The sequence below is a fragment of the Setaria italica genome, chromosome IX, assembly GCF_000263155.2.
Source record: "Setaria italica strain Yugu1 chromosome IX, Setaria_italica_v2.0, whole genome shotgun sequence".
In the NCBI taxonomy this organism is placed as follows: Eukaryota; Viridiplantae; Streptophyta; class Magnoliopsida; order Poales; family Poaceae; genus Setaria; species Setaria italica.
In genome coordinates this window covers 22,658,627-22,678,316 of record NC_028458.1, presented here as the reverse complement: position 1 = coordinate 22,678,316, position 19,690 = coordinate 22,658,627, and the positions used below count along the sequence as shown (strand labels likewise).

Genomic DNA, 19,690 nt, shown 5'->3' with positions numbered 1-19,690 from the left:
TCGTCGCTGGCCTATAAAAGGAAGAGCCGACGCCCCACCTCACTCCATCTCCCAGCCACCAGTGCGACCGCCCCTCCCCTTCTCGCCTCCCTGCGCCAACCGCCGCCGCCGCCCAAAGACCCACCACCGGCCGCCCTTTCCCATCCCTGGATCCCCAAGGTAAGGGGCAAAACGGAGCCCCCACGACCTCCTCTACCCTCTCCCGCTGCCTCCCCTCGCCGCCGGCGAGCCTAGGTCGTCGCCCCTAGGCCAGCCCCCCCCGCTCTCTCTCTCTGTATACCGTGAGGAACAGAGGAAGAAGAAGCCCCCAAATTCCAATCTAACCCCCACTTTTCTCTATTTCACGAAATAACCCTTCCACCTCTCTCAAAGGTTATTTCACAGATAAACCCTTCCACTCCCAAAAATATTTATGGATAGGTCCCTGGTTCCTCGCAAATCAGTCCTAAACCTCCTTTTAAGCTCCTAATACATGTTTAACTCGTCATTTCATGCACCAAACTTCCTCCAATTAATCCCAAATTTGACCACATCATCCTCCAGTATACTTCCACCGAGACATATCCAAATTTCCTGAAAATACTTATCCCACCTATTTTCCGTTCGCATTCTCTGTTCGGAGCTTAACGGGTAAAATCTTATTTTCTTTTATTTATTGTGTGCCCGTTTGTGTGTGCCGTAGATCGCGGAGTACCCGAGGAGGAGCACGAGGAGGAGTTTGATCGCGAGCCCGAGCCCGAGGACCAGCAGCACGAGCCGGAACTCCCGGAAGGCTTTGAGGACGGCAAGTCCAATCTCACCCTTTGATGCATATTTATTCCTAGTTTTTCAAACACAACCTATTGGCCTGTTTTATAAAAATGCATATTGTTTTATTGCAATACATGGTTGGATAGCCACCCCTTGATTGTTATAAATATTCCTTGTTACCCTATGATTATCTCTAAATATGATTTGCTCTGTTTGGATGATAATTACTGCTAGAATACTTAGGACCTTGTTACTCAAATTCAATCACGACTACAATGGTTTATTTAGAGAATAAATGTGTGAGTGTTTTCAAATGAGAAAATAGATTTTCGGGTGTAAAGGCAAGAAATGCTCAGATGAGATGGATGGGTGTTTCTTGTGTGAAATGCCAGATTGTGGGCTCGTACCTTTGTGGTTGAGCAAGTTGGGAGATATCCATCTTGTCGTGGTTAAGGACCGAGTTGATGTGTCATCTTGCCTAATTCAACCATCGTGCAACCACTCGACCGTTGTATGGGTAACGGCTTAGCATAAATCCCACTAGCTAAACTGTTAGTCTTCGGATGAGCTGGTGAGCAACGGGAACCCATGGAAAAGGAGTAAGATCTTTGTGACTTAGGTCCTGGTTACGGCCTCGTGGATTGGTCGTTAACCCCTTGGGTGCTTCCGTGAGGACTAGTCAGTCTCAGCTAAGGTGGGTAATGGCTTTGTTAGGATCCGCACCAGCATTAAAGTGATCGTGCTGCGGTACCCTACTTGTGGGAAAAGTGTACAACTTCTGCAGAGTAAAACCTATCCGGGTAGCCATGTCCATGGTATTGGACGAGTTACGGCGTGGTCACATAACTAGCACATGGGGATGGATGGTTTTTATGGCGTGTGTTGGATTTTGGAAGTGTCCGGCAGTTGTGCCATGAGCTATGGCGGACGGGAAGTCCGATAGCAATAAAAATTGGATCCTTTGTGTAGGATCAACCCCACTTGTCTTGGATACTAAAGGAAAAGCTTTGCGAAAACTCTTTTGAAAATGAACCCGTGCATGTGTTGAAAACCTAGCTTTATTGCAAAATGAACCTTAGCCTTATCCTTGTTCTATCCTATGCATCTTCTTGACTGTATCCCCCTCCGTGGATGGGGTTGGACTTGTTGAGTACTTTTGTACTCACCCTTGCTTCGTTGCTACAGAGGAAGACCCGGACTTCGTCGCTGAGGACTTTGAGTAGGAGGTTGTGTCCGCACCCAACGCTGCCTGTGGTGTTGGCCTTCGCAAGATGCTTCTGCTGCCGTGTAGTCTCGAGTGCTGTCTTTTGGCAGTCGCTTGGCTAGCCGCTGTTATTTATTTGCTTCGTATCGCGGCGTGGCTTTCACGCCCACTCCCTCGGGAGTTGTACGGTAACTGAACTATCTGTTGAATAAATGTGTTATCAGCCTTCTGGGACTGATATTTGCATCACATTTAGTCTCCACTGATGTGGGGACGCTTCAGGGAGGTTGCACTAGGGGCGGCGGACCGGAGGGGGAGGGCGCGGACGACGTTTCTTGGCCTCGGACGCCGGCGAGGTTGGCAAATCTAGCAGCGGCGAGGATCGGGGAGGCGGGGTTGGGGGCGGCGGGGTTGAGGGTGGACGGGTCTGGCACGCGGGGGAGAGTGCGGTCAGGACGTGGGTGCGGGGGTAGGGGCCGTCCAGGATGCATTTTAGTCGGTTTTAGGAGGGGTGGAGGGTCTAAAAGTTTTGAGCCTCCTAAAACTTTTTAGTCACTTTTTAGGAGAAGTGTTTGGCTCTTTAATCACATTTTAGGAGCTAAAATTTTAGGAGGGTGGAAACAAACAGGACCATAATCATGGAGTGAAAATTTTAGTCTTCATTCTTGAATCTAAGAAACTATCGATTGCTGGACCGCACGGCCATCAACATAATGGTACACTCACAACAATGATTTCACAGCCTAGATAATAGGTCATCCATTAATTTTATTCTATTTAACATATTCATTTAAAGTCGTTGTAATTGCATGTGTTGGTGCTATCATCGCTAGTTGCCACTATAGGTGGTTAGGGCTCCAGCCTCTTTAAATTTTAGCTCCTAAAAAATTTTAGTCCCACTTTAGTCCATGGATTAAAGGATGTTTGATTCAACCGACTAAAGTTCATAAATGTTGTGAGAAAATGACCATGCTGCCCTCCCCAATTACAATAAATGAGGGTGGGAGGGAGAGAGGGGGGCAATAAATAAGGGGCAGTGGAAGTCTAGAGAAGGTTTTAGTCACTCGGTGGAGGGTTTTTAAAGATTTGAAGCCTGTCAGTTGTAATCAAGATGTTTGGCTCTTTAGTCTTTTTTTAGTCACTAAAATTTTAGGAGGTGGGAACCAAACACCCCATAACTTCCTTCTTAATACTATGTCACAGGGTTATTGGTGAATTAATGACACGAGTTTTGCCCCGGTGGTCCCTTCCATAAAAACTGTACGAATCTTAAAGCAAACAATTTATTAATTTTAATTAATTTCATCATGGGTATTGTTTGGGCCCGGCCCTACCTAAGCCCAGATCAAGACCGGTCCATGCCCGTCCTTCCGATCTGCTGGCGTCTTACATTTTGTTTCTCTGCATCTTTGCTCGGACGGCCGGTGGCAGCACCGTTCCTAATCGCGTACTGAGACCCTGTTTGGAGGCGAGGTCATAAAATTTATGACATGTCACATCAGATATTTAGATACTGATTAGAAGTATTAAATATAATCTAATTATAAAACTAATTACACAGATGGAGTCTAATTTGCGAGACGAATCTATTAAGCCTAATTAGTTCATAATTTGACGATGTGGTGCTACAGTAACCATTTGCTAATGATGGATTAATTAGGCTTAATAGATTCGTCTCGCGAATTAGTATAGGGGTTCTGCAGTTAGTTTTATAATTAGCTCATGTTTAGTCCTCCTAATTAGCGTCCGAACATCCGATGTGACCCCTCCTAAAGTTTAGTACTTGTATCCAAACACCCTCTCATGAGTTCGCGATCGTGGCGACCGACGGGGATCGGTGGCGGCGGCGGTGCAATGGAGCCTGGCCCATGTCAGGAGCTCTATGGCGGCGACCTCGGGTTCCTTCAATCGGACAGGGTTCATGAGAGGCAGCCGCAGCGCCCTTGCCCACCGGGGGAGGGCAGCCGAGCGCTTTGTTGATCCGCCTCGCCATTTGAGCACTCCAGCTCCAACTCGACCAATGCCGAGTTGCCGACGCATTCGTGTCTCCACTGACCCGTTTTTGTCGGCTGATGATTGTGGAGGCAGCCTGATGACAAACCTGCCAATACATGGTGTTCAAGGGTCATGAAGACTGGAAACTGCTGTTGCGGATACAACAACACAGGTGCTGTTCTCCAAGCTGCACAACGGCCAGGAATTGCTGGGGATCTGATCGCTACACCCCGCCAAATGCTGGCAAGTAAGCATGGCTCGGGGTCAGTTTTTTCTTAATGTGACAGGCAGCAAAAGCTGTTTTTTTTTTCTGATTTCAATAGTTGTGGGTGTTCCCTGCTAAACTGTTGGTGACAGAGTAAACTGCTTGTTCTGCTAAGCGTGTGTGGAAGCTCTGATGTGCAAAATATGTATGATGGTCTATCAGTCCCGAATCATCTTATCTTTAAATTTTCGATACAACTTCTCAGGGTTTTACTTTCTCCACACCCACACAAAAGCAACTTTAAATTAGCTTTGAGCGAGCATGATACGAATTACGAAATGATCTAGTGAATATTCTTATACACTGTCAAAAACAAATATTAGATTGGAAATCGCCAGAGTATTCACATAAATTTCAGTTCTGGTCTACTGAAACATGGTTCCTCGCAACAGCACAGCATCAGTTCCGACTCCCACTCCACCATTTACCAGAAAGACATGGCTAAGATGTCAGTTCCAAAAAAAAAAAACGAAATTATCACAAAGATTTCTGTAGGAAGACAACAGTAGAAAGAGTAGACATTACATGAAGCCAATTGATGTGCCCAGAAAAAGAGTAGAGAATGCAGTCCGACCAATACAGTTGATCTCGACGAACACTAGGAACACTAGCAGATACAACAACATAGGATGAATAAGCACATAATCAGAATTCAGAATGCAAGTGAAGTTGTGATCATGTAATTGTTGTTCACTTGTTCGCATCGTCGTCCTGCCTTGGAGCGCTGCTGCCTTCCTTCCCTCGGCCTTGCGAAAATGTGCCTGCAGTGTCGTCTGCCGACGGATACGGGTCATGGGAGACATGGATGCGGTGGTGCTAGGCGGCGTTCGACAGTTCAAATGGCGAGGCAGATCCACGGAGGGCTTGGTCGCCCTCGCTCGCTGGTGCCGCCGCCACCTCCTCGCACGAACCCCGTCCCATACTCCCATTGAAGGATGTCGAGCTCGCTGCCGTGGAGGGCAGCTAACCTCCAGTCATGTATCCGTGGCACCCGTTGCCGTCGTGGATCCTTGCCGACCACCATGGATTTCAAACTCGGCAAGTGACTAGGATGCCGGCGGCCCAGATGCCCGTCCTCGCATTTGGAATGGAAACGACGGCCGATTGGTAATCGGAGGATAAGATCCAAATAATCCGGTGGGCTTGGACCGGTCTTGGCTTGGGCATGGGCAGGGCTAGGCCCATTCAATAGCCAGAACGAAATTAATTAAAACTAATAACTTGTTTGCTTCAAAATTCGTGCAGTTTTCCTGGGGAGGACCACCGGAGCAAATCCCGAATGACAGCTTAAGTGGAACTTACATGAGCAGGTTCAAAATAATTGATGGACATGTAGAACTTGTAAATAACCCTCAAAATGGAAATAAATGAATATGAGGCATACCATGAAGACTAAATTTATTTTCGGTTTGAATTTATGTATAGAAATACCGCACTATCAAGAGTGATGCGTAATCATAATCTTATTATGTTGAAAAATGTACTTAAGATGACCTAACCAACCTACAAGAGACACCTTTGCACCTGCACTTCACATGGGTATACTTAGAACGGTGCTGACTTGAGAATTCTGGAGTTTTTCCGAAAGATGTTCCAGAATAGTCCGAAAGTTTTGAAATTTTCGGAGAATGTTTTAGAAATTTTCGAAACTTAATGTACCAACGGCTAGTTTCGGGGTGATGGGGTATAAATACCCCCTCCCACAGTTACTCTTTTGATCTAACTTCGTGCTGAGCTTCAGAAAAGCATTCAAAGCCCCCTCTTTACCCCTTTGTCATTCTTGGTGAGATTTAGTGGGGATTTAAGGAGGGATTCAAGGGAAGAGCAAGAGAGAGTGCTAGTGAGTTGATTTCCCATCTCTTGAGCACCTTTTGTTCTTCATCAAGCTGGTGATTTCGTATTGGTTACTCTTGGAGCTTCAAGCTTCTAGACGTCTAGGCGTTGCCTGTGGAGCATCTAAACTTGTGGCTGTCTACGATAAGTTTATATTACCCCGATGATTGAGTAAGTGACTTTAGCTTGATCTTTGTGGTCGCTAGAGTGAGGAAAGTGGCTTAGGTATGAAAAGCCCGCACTTTGTGGATTCCTCAACGGAGACGCAGGCTTTAAGTGTGAAGCTGAACTCCAGTAAACAAATTCTTATGTCTCTTGTACTTGATATTCTTCATTTTGTTCATATTCAAGCATAGAACATATTTCTAGGGTTTAAACTTTTCTAGAAGGTTGCTTGATGTTCTATCTTGTCTCTGAGGCTCAGAATACCCCGTTGCTTTACCTATATTTGGCGATTTACTTTTGATCAAGCTTTGCATAGGGCTGTAGTTCAAATTCGTGTATCTCCGGAGATTCTGAAGATTTCTCCAGAAATTCCGTAAGTTACGGAATTTTCGAAACAATCTCCGAAAACTCTAGAAGTTGCTGATAAATTTATTCGAAGTTGTGTAAAATTTTCAGGTTTGACTATTCACTCCCTTCTGGTCAACATCCTATATCCTCAATGATAGATTGTTAGGCCACTAACAATGTTGGTGAGATTTGGGCAGAACAACCACAGGAACTTGCTATATATATTGGTGATAGATTTATGGGAATCTCTCCTTCTTTAGAACAAACAAGTATATCATCGATTGACCTAGTAGGACTCATCTCCTCCGTAATGCCACTTTCCAGTCCTATGCTAACTTATTTGACTCCCATATCCAAACCTTAGACACCACTCAAGATCACTATCTAGTGGCACCCCGCCTCAACTTGCATTGCCGTCGATTTCAACTTTTACCACCACCATCCGATATCCTACCACCTTTTCAAAAGTCACCAAAGAAAGCCGGGCCTAAAGCCTTTAATCCCGACCTCTGAAGTCCGAACCCTAAACTCTAACCTCCTCAGGGATGACGAGAGATAGATTGGCGAGTGCAATACTAGCATTGTTGACACCGGTTTTGACCATCATCAACTGATGAGGATAAGGTTTTGACAACCGATGGATTTGCAGAAGAAAGTCTGTTGATGACCTTGCATTGACCAAAGTTAGTCACGGGTGACCGGAGTCCAGAAGCCGATGGAAGCCGATAGAAGATCAAGGAGAATCCGATCCGGAAGCAGAATTGATTCCGCTGAATAAGGGAAAACGTGGATATTTATCTTTAGTAGTTTTAGATTCATTGGTACCAGTTCATGTCGTAACTGACTAGGATTTTAGTTTGTTCCATGGTATAAATATAAACTCATGAGGCCTTGTATCGAATATCATCAATCAATCAATAAAACCTTTCGATGCCACGCCGCCAAAACCCTAGGAGTAGGAGTAGAGTAGAAATCGGCGAGTTTCTTCTTGTGCGCAGGGTTGCATCAGCTTCGATCTCAGGCGAGCTTGTAAGTGTCGTCATCCAGTCATTACGTTATATGTATCAGAATTTTCTAGGCATCGTCCAATATTCTGATCTCTTATCGTAAAGGCTAGTTATCGAGTTAACTAAGGCTATAGGTAGAGCTTTCTAGGCTTTGTCCAATATTATATTTGTTTTTGACGTTGCTCACAGTTATCGAATTGGTTGGTTTTATTAAGTTGTATCGTATCGATCTCTTAGTTTTATCAAGTGCTCACAATTATCGAACGGCTTAGATCTGGTTAGGTTGTCTTCATCGGCTTCTTGATCTTATTTAAGCGTTCACCTGTTATCTGATCGTATCGACTAGTTAGATCTTGCATGCTTTACTTGCTTTATATATGTTAGGTTCGATAAATCTTTACTTCTGCCCCTCGCACTACTAGCTGTCGGATCCTTAAGATCAAAGCGCTACCTATGAGAGCGATGCTTCGGTTGGATCTTATCCATATCTCTTGGTGGAAGGATGACGTCATTGAGCCGATAGTGTAGTGCGTGAGGCCTTGCTGCTATAAACTAGTCTTAAGTTAATGCCCTCTCAGTCGTGCTGCCTTGGTTAAGTCCAATCCATGACTCATGACATTAATTAGATCTGTTAGCTTAATCGGCTTGTAAGTGGTAGGCAAGAGGTCTTTGCTGTTGTGTTCTAAGCTTTTAGATCAATAGATTGATGTACTGTTTTGGTTAAATTCAATCTACGTCTCATAATATTAATAACATTAATTAAGATCTGCTAGTTTATCTGACATGCTCATGGTTAGCAAGGACTCTTTTTTATGGCTGTTGTTTTATATTGCATCTATTTTAGCCCGTTGGCTTATATAGCCGATGGCACGTACCATTAATGCTCTTGTTTATTTACATCGCATGATTATAATGAAAATCTAATTGTTATGGTGTTTATTCAAAGTAACGTCTGTTTATGAGCTCGAAGGCTTAGCCGCCTATCAGCTCAAGAATTTAATATTTCCTTTATCAATTTCAAATCAAATTGACTGCACGTTTTGTACCTTTGCGAGCCGATTTGGAGCCTGCGCTGGAGTTAAGCAGATCTCCTCCAGATTTTACATCAACAAGCGTGTGAGACAACCAGGATTGAAGGCCTCATGGGACTTATCTTTCGGGTCGGATGGTAGATAAATACAAATCTTGTCAAATGGCATGATATCATGATTGTTAGGAAACCAAATTTTTTTTTTATTTTTTTTGTTTCTGTACGACACTCGATTTGGTCTGAATGGTTACTTTCTTTTATAATAAATTGTTACCTTAGAGACGTCCTGATTCCTGACCACCGCAAACTTTTAATTGGTTTATCCCGGGCTCCATGCTGCTACGACGATTGCCGGGTGCCGAACGTCCCCCGCTCGTGACGAAAATCTTTATACGAGCACCTGTGTTCCATTCCTCTTGGGTGGACCTGCACGTAAAGATGGCAATGGGCATGGAACCTGATGGGTGAGGATACGGGCGCTACTCCTTACCCGCGGGTACGGGCGCGGACACCATCCTGAACCAAGGATAGTTCTTCACGGGCAAAGAAATTTGCTATCCTTGCCCGTGTATCCGTCAGACCCGCTCCACAGATCTGACATGTGGGATCTATAAGCAAATATGTATATATACACAATTCCTAGGGTTTTTTTTCCTGATTCAATTCGCACCCCACCCCACCTAGCCACCCCAATCCCCGCCGCCGCCCCTTTGTCTTGATCTCTCGGAGATTTGGATTCTCACCTCACGCTGCGCTCGACCGGCAACCGCTCTCGCCGCCTCAAGCCGTCACGTGGGCGCACCTCGAGGGGTGCCCCTGCGTGACCTCCGCCGCCCATCCAAGCCGCCCCCCTCCCCCGTTCCTGGCTGGCCACCTGCCCCTAACGCCCAAGCCTTGTGACCACGACCCTCCCTATCTCCGTCGAGCTGTTTTCCGACCGGCGGCTTTCCTCCATCCAAGCAGCGCCCCCTGCTCCTTGGCGGACGATCGGATCTACTTGTGCCTCCGTCCGCGCTAGCCGCCAGATCTAGGTAATTTCTTGCCATTCACTTCAATGGTTCAACTAATTTTGTTTTGTAGATAAGATTGGGTGTAGGGTTCTTGCAAGTTAGAGTGTTGATTTGTGTCGTTTGTTGACATGTAGTTGCAATGGCAACCCCAGTATCTCCTGAGTGCAAGCTTCCAATGGGATTGGTGCCTCTGGTCCTCTTGTGGCTATAGATGTTAATGTTGATAGAGAGGTTCTGGACGTATCTGAGGGAGGAGATGAAGAAATTGATATTCTATTTGTTATCGTTGTTCTGTTATCATCGAACAATGTATGGTTGGCTGGTTGCATCTCGTCTCTCATATGTGTGCGAAACAAATAATGTGTGAACCGTTGAATGACTATGTTTAATGTTACCAATGTGAATGATTTTGCTGTGAATTTGTATCTTCATATCTCTTGTGATGCATTATGGTTCATGTACATGCTCAACCTGGCAGGCACACGGGCGTGCTCGCGGGCATGAAATGCCCGCGGATGGAGGGCGCGGGCGTGGTTTGTTGCCTGTGGTGGGTGGAAGGCATGGGTGCGGGTGAGAGATTTAGGGGCTGTTTGAATACCAGGTGCTAAACTTTAGTAGTATCACTCGGATGTTCGGATGCTAATTAGAAGGACTAAACATGAGCTAATCATAAAACTAATTGCACAGATGGAGTCTAATTCGTGAGATGAATCCATTAAACCTAATTAATCCATCATTAGCAAATGGTTACTGTAGCACCACATTGTCGAATCATGGATTAATTAGGGTTAATAGATTCATCTCGCGAATTAGATTCCATCTATACAATTAGTTTTATAATTAATATATATTTAATATTTTTAATTAATATTCAAACATCCGATATCACACTTGCTAAACTTCCTTAGCTAGCTAGCGCGGACGTAAGAAGGTAGTATCCGCGGGCACCACGGCCGCTGCCATCTTTACCTGCACGGCTGCACCTGCTGGCGAGCGGCTGGTCAAAGAGGTCAAGCACGAGAGAAGCTTCCAAGTAGGCGAGCACCGACCCGCTCCGCTGCTGCCCGTACTGTCCCGACCACCGGACAAGCGCCAGGACGGGAAGCGTGGCAGGAAGATTCCTAATCCAGGGGCAAACCAGTCACTTGTTCCTCCTCATCACCGAACACCCCCTGGGCCCCTGCAGCCTGCACCAGTCGCTCCCTTCCCACTTCCTCCTCTCTCTCTCCACCCCATCCCATCCGCGCTGAGCTAAACCCCCCCCTCCCCCCCTGCGGGCAGAGTGAGCGAGGAAACGTGCTCCGTTTCACTTTCCCCAACGCACCCGAGCCCCCGCAGAAATCACCCCCCACCTTTCTCCCTCCCCTCGCCCACGCGCGCTCCGATCCCCAGGCGAGCGAGGAGGGGCCTCGCCTTCGCCTGCCTCTCGAGCCCGCTACTCCTCCGTCCTCCGCCCCCGACGACCCCCGGTCGAGCGGGTTGCATGGTGCGCGGCCGCTGCCCGTAAGCCCCATCGATGGCGTCGGTGGAGGCGCGCCGCCTCGCGGTCGTGCCGCAGCTAGGTGAGCCGTCCCGTTCCCCCCCTTCCCGTGATCCCTTCTGCGCTTTGTTTGGTCCTGCTCCCCTGATCCGATCTGAGTGGAAGAGTGGAAGGGGCCGCGCTCCTTTCGGTCAACGCTCCGGTCGTGGTCAACCGGGCAGCCCGGCAGGGGAGGCGCGGGTGTACGGACGATGGGATATGTGGATGCCGCCGAGGCGGAAGCATCTCTCCGCGCCGCGGGCGCGGGTCTGGGCTTTCCTGGATGCTATCGGGAGTGTGGGTGTTTGGTGCTTTGCGTTGGGCTCCGGCACGGAGGTGTACGAAGGTGGAGTACTCCGCAGATACTTTGCGGATAGGTACCTGGAGCTCGGTCCAATGGAAATTTCGGGATTGATCACGGGTTTGGGGCACTATGGCCGGGAGTTTGGAAGTAGGCCGGATCTTACCTACTATACACTCTCTAGTGGCGTGTCAGGTTTAAAGATTTTGTGTGGGTTACCTGAACAATTTGGCTTCTGTTGGAGTTAAGGTCAGGTCCCAGTAAACTTTTGTTGTTCAAGACCCCTTCTGTCAAATCTTCTGTTCTTTGCCAGTGGAAAACAGGCATAATATTCTAGTTGCTTTCAGAAGTTAACACAATAGTTTTAGTTAGTTGCCTTTACCCTACGTTTCACGCCCAGGAGAAGGTCTCAACAAATCCTGATTAACTTTGTTGGTTAACTCTGTGATAAGTGATGTTCTGCAATTCCGACCATAATAATCTGTTTTGTTAAATTTGCTATTAATGTTTTGCGAATGTGTTATGGACCTTGATGGGGGCTCATGGATTGTCAGGACTTAACCTGGTCTATCACAAAAAAGGACCTACTGCTCTGATCTAAAACAATTGTGTGTCACATTTTTATTTTGTGGAAACTTTGTATATCTTTGATGACAATTCGCAACAATCCATGTTGCTTTTATTTAACTATATTTTATGATATGTGAACAGACATTGAGCAGATACTGAAGGAGGCTCAACACCGATGGTTACGCCCTGCTGAGATATGTGAAATACTTAAAAACTACAGGAACTTCCGTATTGCTCCAGAACCACCAAACAGGCCGCCAAGTATGAAATCCTTTCCCTACGTCGATTAGTGATGTGGCTTAGCAGTGTTTAACATAAAAGTAATTTTGCTTGGTGAATCACCAAGAGTTCTAAAGGCCAGCTGATGATATGTGATTTTAATAGATTGTCCTATAGTAATTCAATACTTCTACATTCTGAGCTCAACCTGAGTTTTTGTATTTGTAGTTTGTTACCCTTTTTACGAAGTGATTCCGTGTTTATCCACATTTGGATATGTGCTATAAAGTAGTTAAAATGTGGTGTGTTAAAGTAGGACCGCAATGATTGTAGGATAAACCACTTGTCTGTTTGCATGCGTCTAGCATTACATACTTCTAGTGTCAGAAATTTATACATTCTTATTTGACCTTCTTGTCAAAATACTTAAAATCTCTTACTGTTCTGTGTTTTTAGCCAGATATTTGTACCCAATTGTGTCTGTAACAGTCACCTTTAACGATGTTCCAACCAAATGCTCATAGAGTTGATGCAGAACCACACTAGTATCAATGTAATGTGCAGTTTAGTCTTGGTCACTAACATTATTCACGGTTTGCCTAGGTGGTTCCCTTTTTTTATTTGATCGGAAAGTATTGAGATACTTCAGGAAGGATGGCCATAATTGGAGGAAGAAAAATGATCAGAAGACTGTCAAGGAAGCCCATGAAAGGCTGAAAGTAAGCCATTTTGGTTATACATCTCTGCAGTGACTGATCCATTTCATTGTTTGTCAACTATCAGTTGTCAACAGTAAATTGTGAATAAAACCAAGTATTGTTTATAATTGCAGTCTGGAAGTATTGATGTGCTTCACTGTTACTATGCCCATGGGGAAGATAATATAAATTTCCAAAGGAGGACGTACTGGATGCTGGAAGAGTAAGTGGATAACTATGCTAAATATAAATGCACGAATATAAATTTGTGTCATATGCACACCAAGTTCAGATGCATTGTTTTAGGTATCTATGTTGACCAATCGAATACAAATTTAAACCACCAGTTTCATTTTATTTTGCAGGGACTTTATGCACATTGTACTTGTGCATTATCTTGAAACAAAGGTAACACTGATCTGGTGCACTCATTTTCTCTGTGCTTAGTGTGGTTCACTTTCTGCAAAGACTTTTATTTCATTGCCCAATGGCTGGTATGTAGATCGAAGTGCTTTGCTACTAGATTCTCCATACCTTTTCCTGTTATGCTGGTAAATTATAGAGGCAGTGGGATTGAATGATTCTTAGCAAATACTATCTTATACTCTTAGCTGTATGAGAGCATAGACCTGTAAACTTCCCATATCTGAAAGGTGTTTTTAAGGTTATATTTAAAAGATGTTATGGGTCTCATAAATTTGTTACTTTTTATGAACAGAGTGTTCACGTACTACTGGAACTGAACTCTAGATGTTTGCTTCTTGCAGAACATATTTATGCATCTTTTACACACATACAACTCATGAAATTGGTGTCTTTGGTCCATTATAACAACATAGATGATGTATGTTATAGGTTTTAGCTTTGTGAAATATTAGTTTTTTTTTTGCGTTCTAAGGAGCTCAAGCAAACCATGGGTTTCACAAAAAAAGAAGAAGCAAACTATGGGTTAATTCCGTGGTGTCTATTTGGTTGTATTTTAATTTGTCTGGTGTGCATCTGTTGTAAGGAATGGATGTTTGGACTAGTTTTGTATTTATTATTATTCTTTAATTAAATGATACGCATCTCTCCTACATATTCGGTGAAAACAGTTTACTGTATGACAATCTGCTAGATGGTTTGAGGCTTTGAGCTACACCAATTGGATTTACATGACCTTTTCTTGAATGGTAATTCTAAAAAATAGTTAGTGTTAGTTTTCGAAATAGAATAAATCTGTTGCAGGAGGTGGTGCTGTAAACTGTTCAACTCTTAACTAGGAAAAAACAAGAAAGTGCTATTTTTCTAACCTTTCCAGGGGGGTTTGTGTTATAAGCTAGTTGAAGCTTTGATAGTGGAACACACAATCTGTTATAAGTTGATGCAGATTTGGAAACATACTGTTTAAGCATTAGTTTGTCCAATTTTCTTTTTATCCATATTCTCAAGTTTGGTTTTATGTCATGTTTCTTGTTTCAAATCACGAATAGAAATATCATGTTCTGTTGAGAATAGTAGTTTCACCACACCTATTTTCTCTTGCAAGAAGTTGCATAAGATCCCATCTTTTTCCCTGATGGTGTGAATATGATTTTCAGGGTGGGAAGTCATCTCGTACTAGGGTAAATAATAACATGATTCAAGAAGCTGCTGTGGATAGTCCTTCAAGTCAATTACCTTCGCAGACTATAGAGGGTGAAAGCTCATTTAGTGGACAAGCCTCAGAATACGAGGACGCAGAATCAGGTAGAATGTTTTGGATGGTTTCTGGTCTTACGTAATGGCAGTTAAAGTACCATGCGGCTAAAATAGTTTCACTGATACATATTCCAATTATGCACAGAATATCTAAAGCAAAATTCGGTGCAGCAGATATTTATTCAGGAGGAGCCGGATACCACTCTTTCACTCGGATGCAGCAGCATGAAAATGGAACTGGACCCGTGATTGATTCTTCTGTCTTCAACTCATACACACCAACTTCATCCATAGGTAATCACTGCTCAAACAAACTTTATGTGCTTTCTGCTTTAAACCTTAGCGTAGTGATTGTAATCCATTTCTTTGCCACAAAATTGCAGGCAATTACCAGGGGCTGCATGCCATGACACAAAATACAAGCTTCTATCCTGGTAATCAACATAATTCTCCCCTGGTTCTTAATGGATCAAGCACCATGGTTGCAGCGAACGGGCGTGCAAATCAAACTGATGTTCCATCGTGGAATCCGGTGATAGAACTGGACAATGGGCCTGTTCAAATGCCTCCACTACAGTTTTCTGTTCCTCCTGATCAAGGCACTTCCACAGAAGGCTTGGGAATTGACTATTTGACATTTGATGAAGTATATTCCGATGGCCTCAGTCTCAAAGATATTGGTGCTGCAGGAGCTGATGGAGAGTCATTTTGGCAGGTATGTTGGTCTGCCATCCTGTACAATGATACTTATGAAGACTCTGTTATAGTATCCCTCGTATAGTTTAGCTGATATATTTGTTGTTTACCTCCTGAAGCAATATGAAAAAGGAAAAAATAATAATTGCTATCATCAACGATTTGGATAATTTAAATGTACATGTACCTGTATGTACAAATGCATTTGCGGTTTTTCCTTTTTTTAATACTCTTTATGGTTAAAAGAGGGGCCACTGTTCAGTGGACAAACTGTACAATTTACACCCTACTCTACCTGCTACAACTAGTGCACAGTTTGCTCAAGTTAATTATATTAAACATTTTAAGTCATACCTTTTCTAATTATGTAAAGGCATATAAATTCCAATTCATGCATTTTGATCTGATTTTTATGCCAAAGGTCATTAGAATTTATATAGTTATTATGGCATTACATTGCTTAAATTCCAATTCATGCATTTTGATCTGATTTTTATGCCAAAGGTCATTAGAATTTATATAGTTATTATGGCATTACATTGCTTCCTTAAGAGGTACTTTACTTAATAGTGAGATTTTTTGTTCAAGAAAAAACAGTGAGAATCACTTTGTATAAGCAGCATACTGTATTTAACTGTTTTCACTTGTTGTTTCTGTTTGGTGTAATTTTTTGAGACATCTAACTGAGTTTATTGCATTTCAGTTCCCTAGTGCTACAGGTGATTTGTCTACAGCAGAAAACAGCTTCCCGCAACAAAATGATGGTTCTCTGGAGGCAGCCATTGGTGGCTATCCATTTTTGAAGACTCAGTCATCCAATCTATCTGATATCCTAAAAGACAGCTTTAAGAAAACTGACAGTTTTACAAGATGGATGAGCAAAGAGCTTCCTGAAGTGGAAGATTCCCAAATTCAATCTAGTTCCGGGGTGTACTGGAGCACTGAAGAAGCAGATAATATCATTGAAGCATCAAGCCGTGAGCCGCTGGATCAGTTTACTGTCTCGCCAATGCTCTCGCAGGACCAGCTCTTTAGTATAGTTGAGTTTGCCCCAAGCTGGACATATGTGGGGTCAAAGACTAAGGTATGGTACAATGAGTGTGGAAAGATTGTTCATAGTTTTTCTCTAACCTTGAAAATGCATTTGACAAGACTTTGTCCTGATGGTTCTAATTAAACTACTTTTGTGCATATTCTCACAAAATGTCTTGCCTGCCATGCAGATTTTAGTTACTGGTAACATCCTGAATAACAGTCAAGTCACTGAGAGATGCAAGTGGTCATGCATGTTTGGAGAAGTTGAAGTTCCAGCAAAGATTTTAGCAGATGGTACTCTTATCTGTTATTCGCCCCAGCATAAACCTGGTAGAGTACCTTTCTATATCACCTGCTCCAACAGGTTGGCCTGCAGTGAAGTGCGAGAGTTTGAATTCCGACCAACTGTCACCCAATACATGGATGCTCCTAGTCCACATGGTGCAACAAACAAAGTTTATTTCCAGATACGCCTTGATAAACTATTGTCCCTTGGGCCGGATGAATACCAGGCAACTGTATCTAACCCCAGCTTGGAGATGATTGAATTAAGCAAGAAGATAGGTTCACTGATGATGAGCAATGATGAGTGGTCCAATTTGCTAAAGTTGGCTGTTGATAATAATGAGCATTCTACTGATGATCAGCAGGATCAGTTTGCTGAAAACTTGATTAAGGATAAATTGCATGTCTGGCTTCTCAATAAAGTTGGCGTGGGTGGTAAGGGACCCAGTGTGTTAGATGATGAAGGACAGGGCGTGCTTCACTTAGCAGCTGCCCTTGGATATGATTGGGCTATAAGGCCAACGCTTGCTGCTGGCGTGAATATAAATTTCAGAGATGTTCATGGGTGGACTGCACTCCACTGGGCTGCCTTTTGTGGCCGGTAAGTTGTTATATGTGACATCATGTAATACATTCATCTTTCTTTTTGCATATTGATTGTTTTGGAATGGTTTGGCTTGGATGCAGAGAACGGACTGTAGTTGCGCTTATTGCCCTGGGAGCAGCTCCTGGAGCTTTGACAGACCCATCTCCTGACTTTCCTGAAAGGACACCAGCAGATCTCGCATCTGCTAATGGTCAAAAGGGAATATCTGGTTTCTTGGCGGAGTCTTCTCTGACCAGTCATCTTCAGGCCCTCAATCTTAAGGAAGCTAATATGGCTGAAATATCTGGTCTACCTGGTATTGGAGATGTTAATGAGAGAAATTCACTGCAGCCTCCAAGCGGAGATTCATTGGGTCCTGTTCGAAATGCTGCTCAAGCTGCTGCTCGGATATATCAAGTTTTCAGGGTGCAATCCTTCCAAAGGAAGCAAGCCGCTCAATATGAGGATGATAAAGGTGGAATGTCAGATGAGCGTGCCCTTTCGCTCCTTTCTGTCAAGCCATCCAAGCCAGGGCAGCTTGATCCCCTGCATTCTGCTGCAACTCGTATACAGAATAAGTTCAGGGGATGGAAGGGGAGAAAGGAATTTCTTCTTATTAGGCAGCGAATTGTCAAGATCCAGGTATGTAAATGTAGTGTACATTTCGTGCTATTTGAGAATAATGTGCAATATTATCAATTATAAGAATCTAGTAAATTGAAATTTGCTTCTTTTTGTCATTCCTTTGTTTGAAGACTTGGAAGTTTGTTGTTGGTTTGCCACCACTTAACTGATGAATTTCAAAATTCAAAGGCGCCTGCCTGCTAGCGCAAGTTTTTGGATGTTTAGTGGTGTAATTGGCAGTATGGCCACATAGTGAAATAGTGTTTACTTCTGTGTGCTTGGTGACTACATGTGTATCAATCTGTAGTGCAGTATACATTTCATGCTATTTAAGAATACTGTGCAATATCTGTAATTGCTTGCTGGCCTGTAAATCATCATATGAATGGTTTTTTTTGACCTTTTGTCTTTTGTGTCTCGTTAGGCTCATGTGCGAGGTCACCAAGTGAGGAAGCATTATCGGAAAATAGTTTGGTCTGTTGGGATCGTTGAGAAAATTATCCTGCGTTGGAGGCGTAGAGGGGCTGGGTTGCGTGGGTTTCGTTCCACAGAAGGTTCAACAGAGGGCAGCAGTGGTGGAACAAGTAGCAGTTTGATCCAAGATAAGCCTTCCAGAGATGATTATGATTTCTTGCAAGAAGGACGAAAGCAAACTGAAGAACGGCTCCAGAAAGCTCTTGCCAGAGTGAAGTCCATGGCTCAATACCCGGAAGCAAGAGACCAGTACCACAGGATTTACACTGTCGTGTCAAAAATGCAGGAATCCCAGGTAGTGTATTGGATTATTATGTGAAATTCCATCAATCTTTGAACATTAACTTTGTCCCTCGTCATTTTTAATCCAAATGGTAGTCAAATACTGTCATGAAGCACTGATGGCAATTTATGTCTGCTTGTATGACAGGCTATGCAAGAAAAGATGGTGGAGGAGTCAGCAGAGATGGACGATGGTTATTTGATGAATGAATTACAGGAGCTTTTGAATGATGATACATCTATTCATGGTTATTTCTAGCGTTGATGATTAATTGTTCGCCTCTGTAGATTGCCCATTTTCTCGAGTGCTACTGATTTGATCGTGCACCTGGCTGGTAACCCGAAGTAGCATTGCTGAAGCATGATCCGATATGCTTGGATTTGGGCTTAGTTGTGGCAGTTTGTGTTTATTATGACATAGCCTTGTGTACAGTAGAAACCTTGTGTATCGTTTAAGGAGCAGTGTATTTACAGTATGAATCTGATGTAGAGATACGGGTCGCATCATATGAATTGATGGCTGCGTGTGTGCAGCGTTTGGGAGTTTGAGAGGGTTTCGCTGTTATGATTTTAGATTGCATTGTGTATGTTTTCATCGTTTTGGTGGTTGTTAGAAGATGTATTATGCTTTTCATCACATACTTGTTGCAAGTGTAGTATGGGTCTGGCTTTCCGCTGGTTTGATATGATGGGTGTGATTGGTTCAGTGCACAAGGGAAGCCACTTTGGATGGAACCCTGAGCCAGGCAGCAGTTGCCCGGCAACGATCCTGACCCCAGGCTGACAAAATCAAGCGTGAGGCTCCATCCATATAAGAGGTAAGGTCATCGGATGTTCGGATAGTAATTAGGAGGACTAAATATGAGTTAATTATAAAATTAATCGATGTTCAGATACTAATTAGGAGGACTAAATATGAGCTAATTACAAAATTAATTGTACAGATGGAGTCTAATTCGTAAGATGAATCTATTAAAGCTAATTAATCCATCATTAGCAAATGGTTACTATAGCATCACATTATCAAATCATGAACTAATTAGGTTTAATAGATTCGTCTCGCGAATTAGACTTCATCTGTGCAATTAGTTTTGCAATTAGATTATGTTTAATA

General features: G+C 43.6%; 1 protein-coding gene across 3 annotated transcripts; it reads left to right on the top strand.

Moving 5' to 3' along the window:
• Positions 1-10,876: 10,876 nt before the first annotated feature.
• Positions 10,877-19,249, top strand: LOC101765666 (calmodulin-binding transcription activator 3). 3 transcript variants are annotated; one of them, XM_004983161.4, is made up of 13 exons: positions 10,877-11,169; positions 12,139-12,258; positions 12,820-12,935; positions 13,049-13,137; positions 13,280-13,322; positions 14,495-14,642; positions 14,769-14,888; positions 14,978-15,309; positions 15,994-16,374; positions 16,514-17,211; positions 17,298-17,838; positions 18,245-18,589; positions 18,725-19,249. In XM_004983161.4, exons 1-13 carry the CDS (start codon positions 11,124-11,126, stop codon positions 18,833-18,835), a joined length of 3,090 nt encoding a protein of 1,029 aa, XP_004983218.1. In that variant the 5' UTR covers positions 10,877-11,123; the 3' UTR covers positions 18,836-19,249. The 3 variants fall into 3 exon arrangements, with proteins under 3 accessions (XP_004983218.1, XP_004983217.1, XP_004983219.1); XM_004983160.4 differs by having other exon boundaries at positions 14,766-14,888; XM_004983162.4 differs by lacking the exons at positions 10,877-11,169; positions 12,139-12,258; positions 12,820-12,935; positions 13,049-13,137; positions 13,280-13,322 and having other exon boundaries at positions 14,501-14,642; positions 14,740-14,888.
• The last annotated feature ends 441 nt before the right edge of the window (positions 19,250-19,690 follow it).

Excerpts from the sequence above, each read along its gene's own strand:
- LOC101765666 (XM_004983160.4), top strand. The coding sequence starts at position 11,124 with ATGGCGTCGGTGGAGGCGCGCCGCCTCGCGGTCGTGCCGCAGCTAG. Across the intron at positions 13,138-13,279 it reads ACGTACTGGATGCTGGAAGA|GGACTTTATGCACATTGTAC; the intron begins GTAAGTGGATAA and ends TTTATTTTGCAG. Across the intron at positions 17,212-17,297 it reads TGGGCTGCCTTTTGTGGCCG|AGAACGGACTGTAGTTGCGC; the intron begins GTAAGTTGTTAT and ends GCTTGGATGCAG.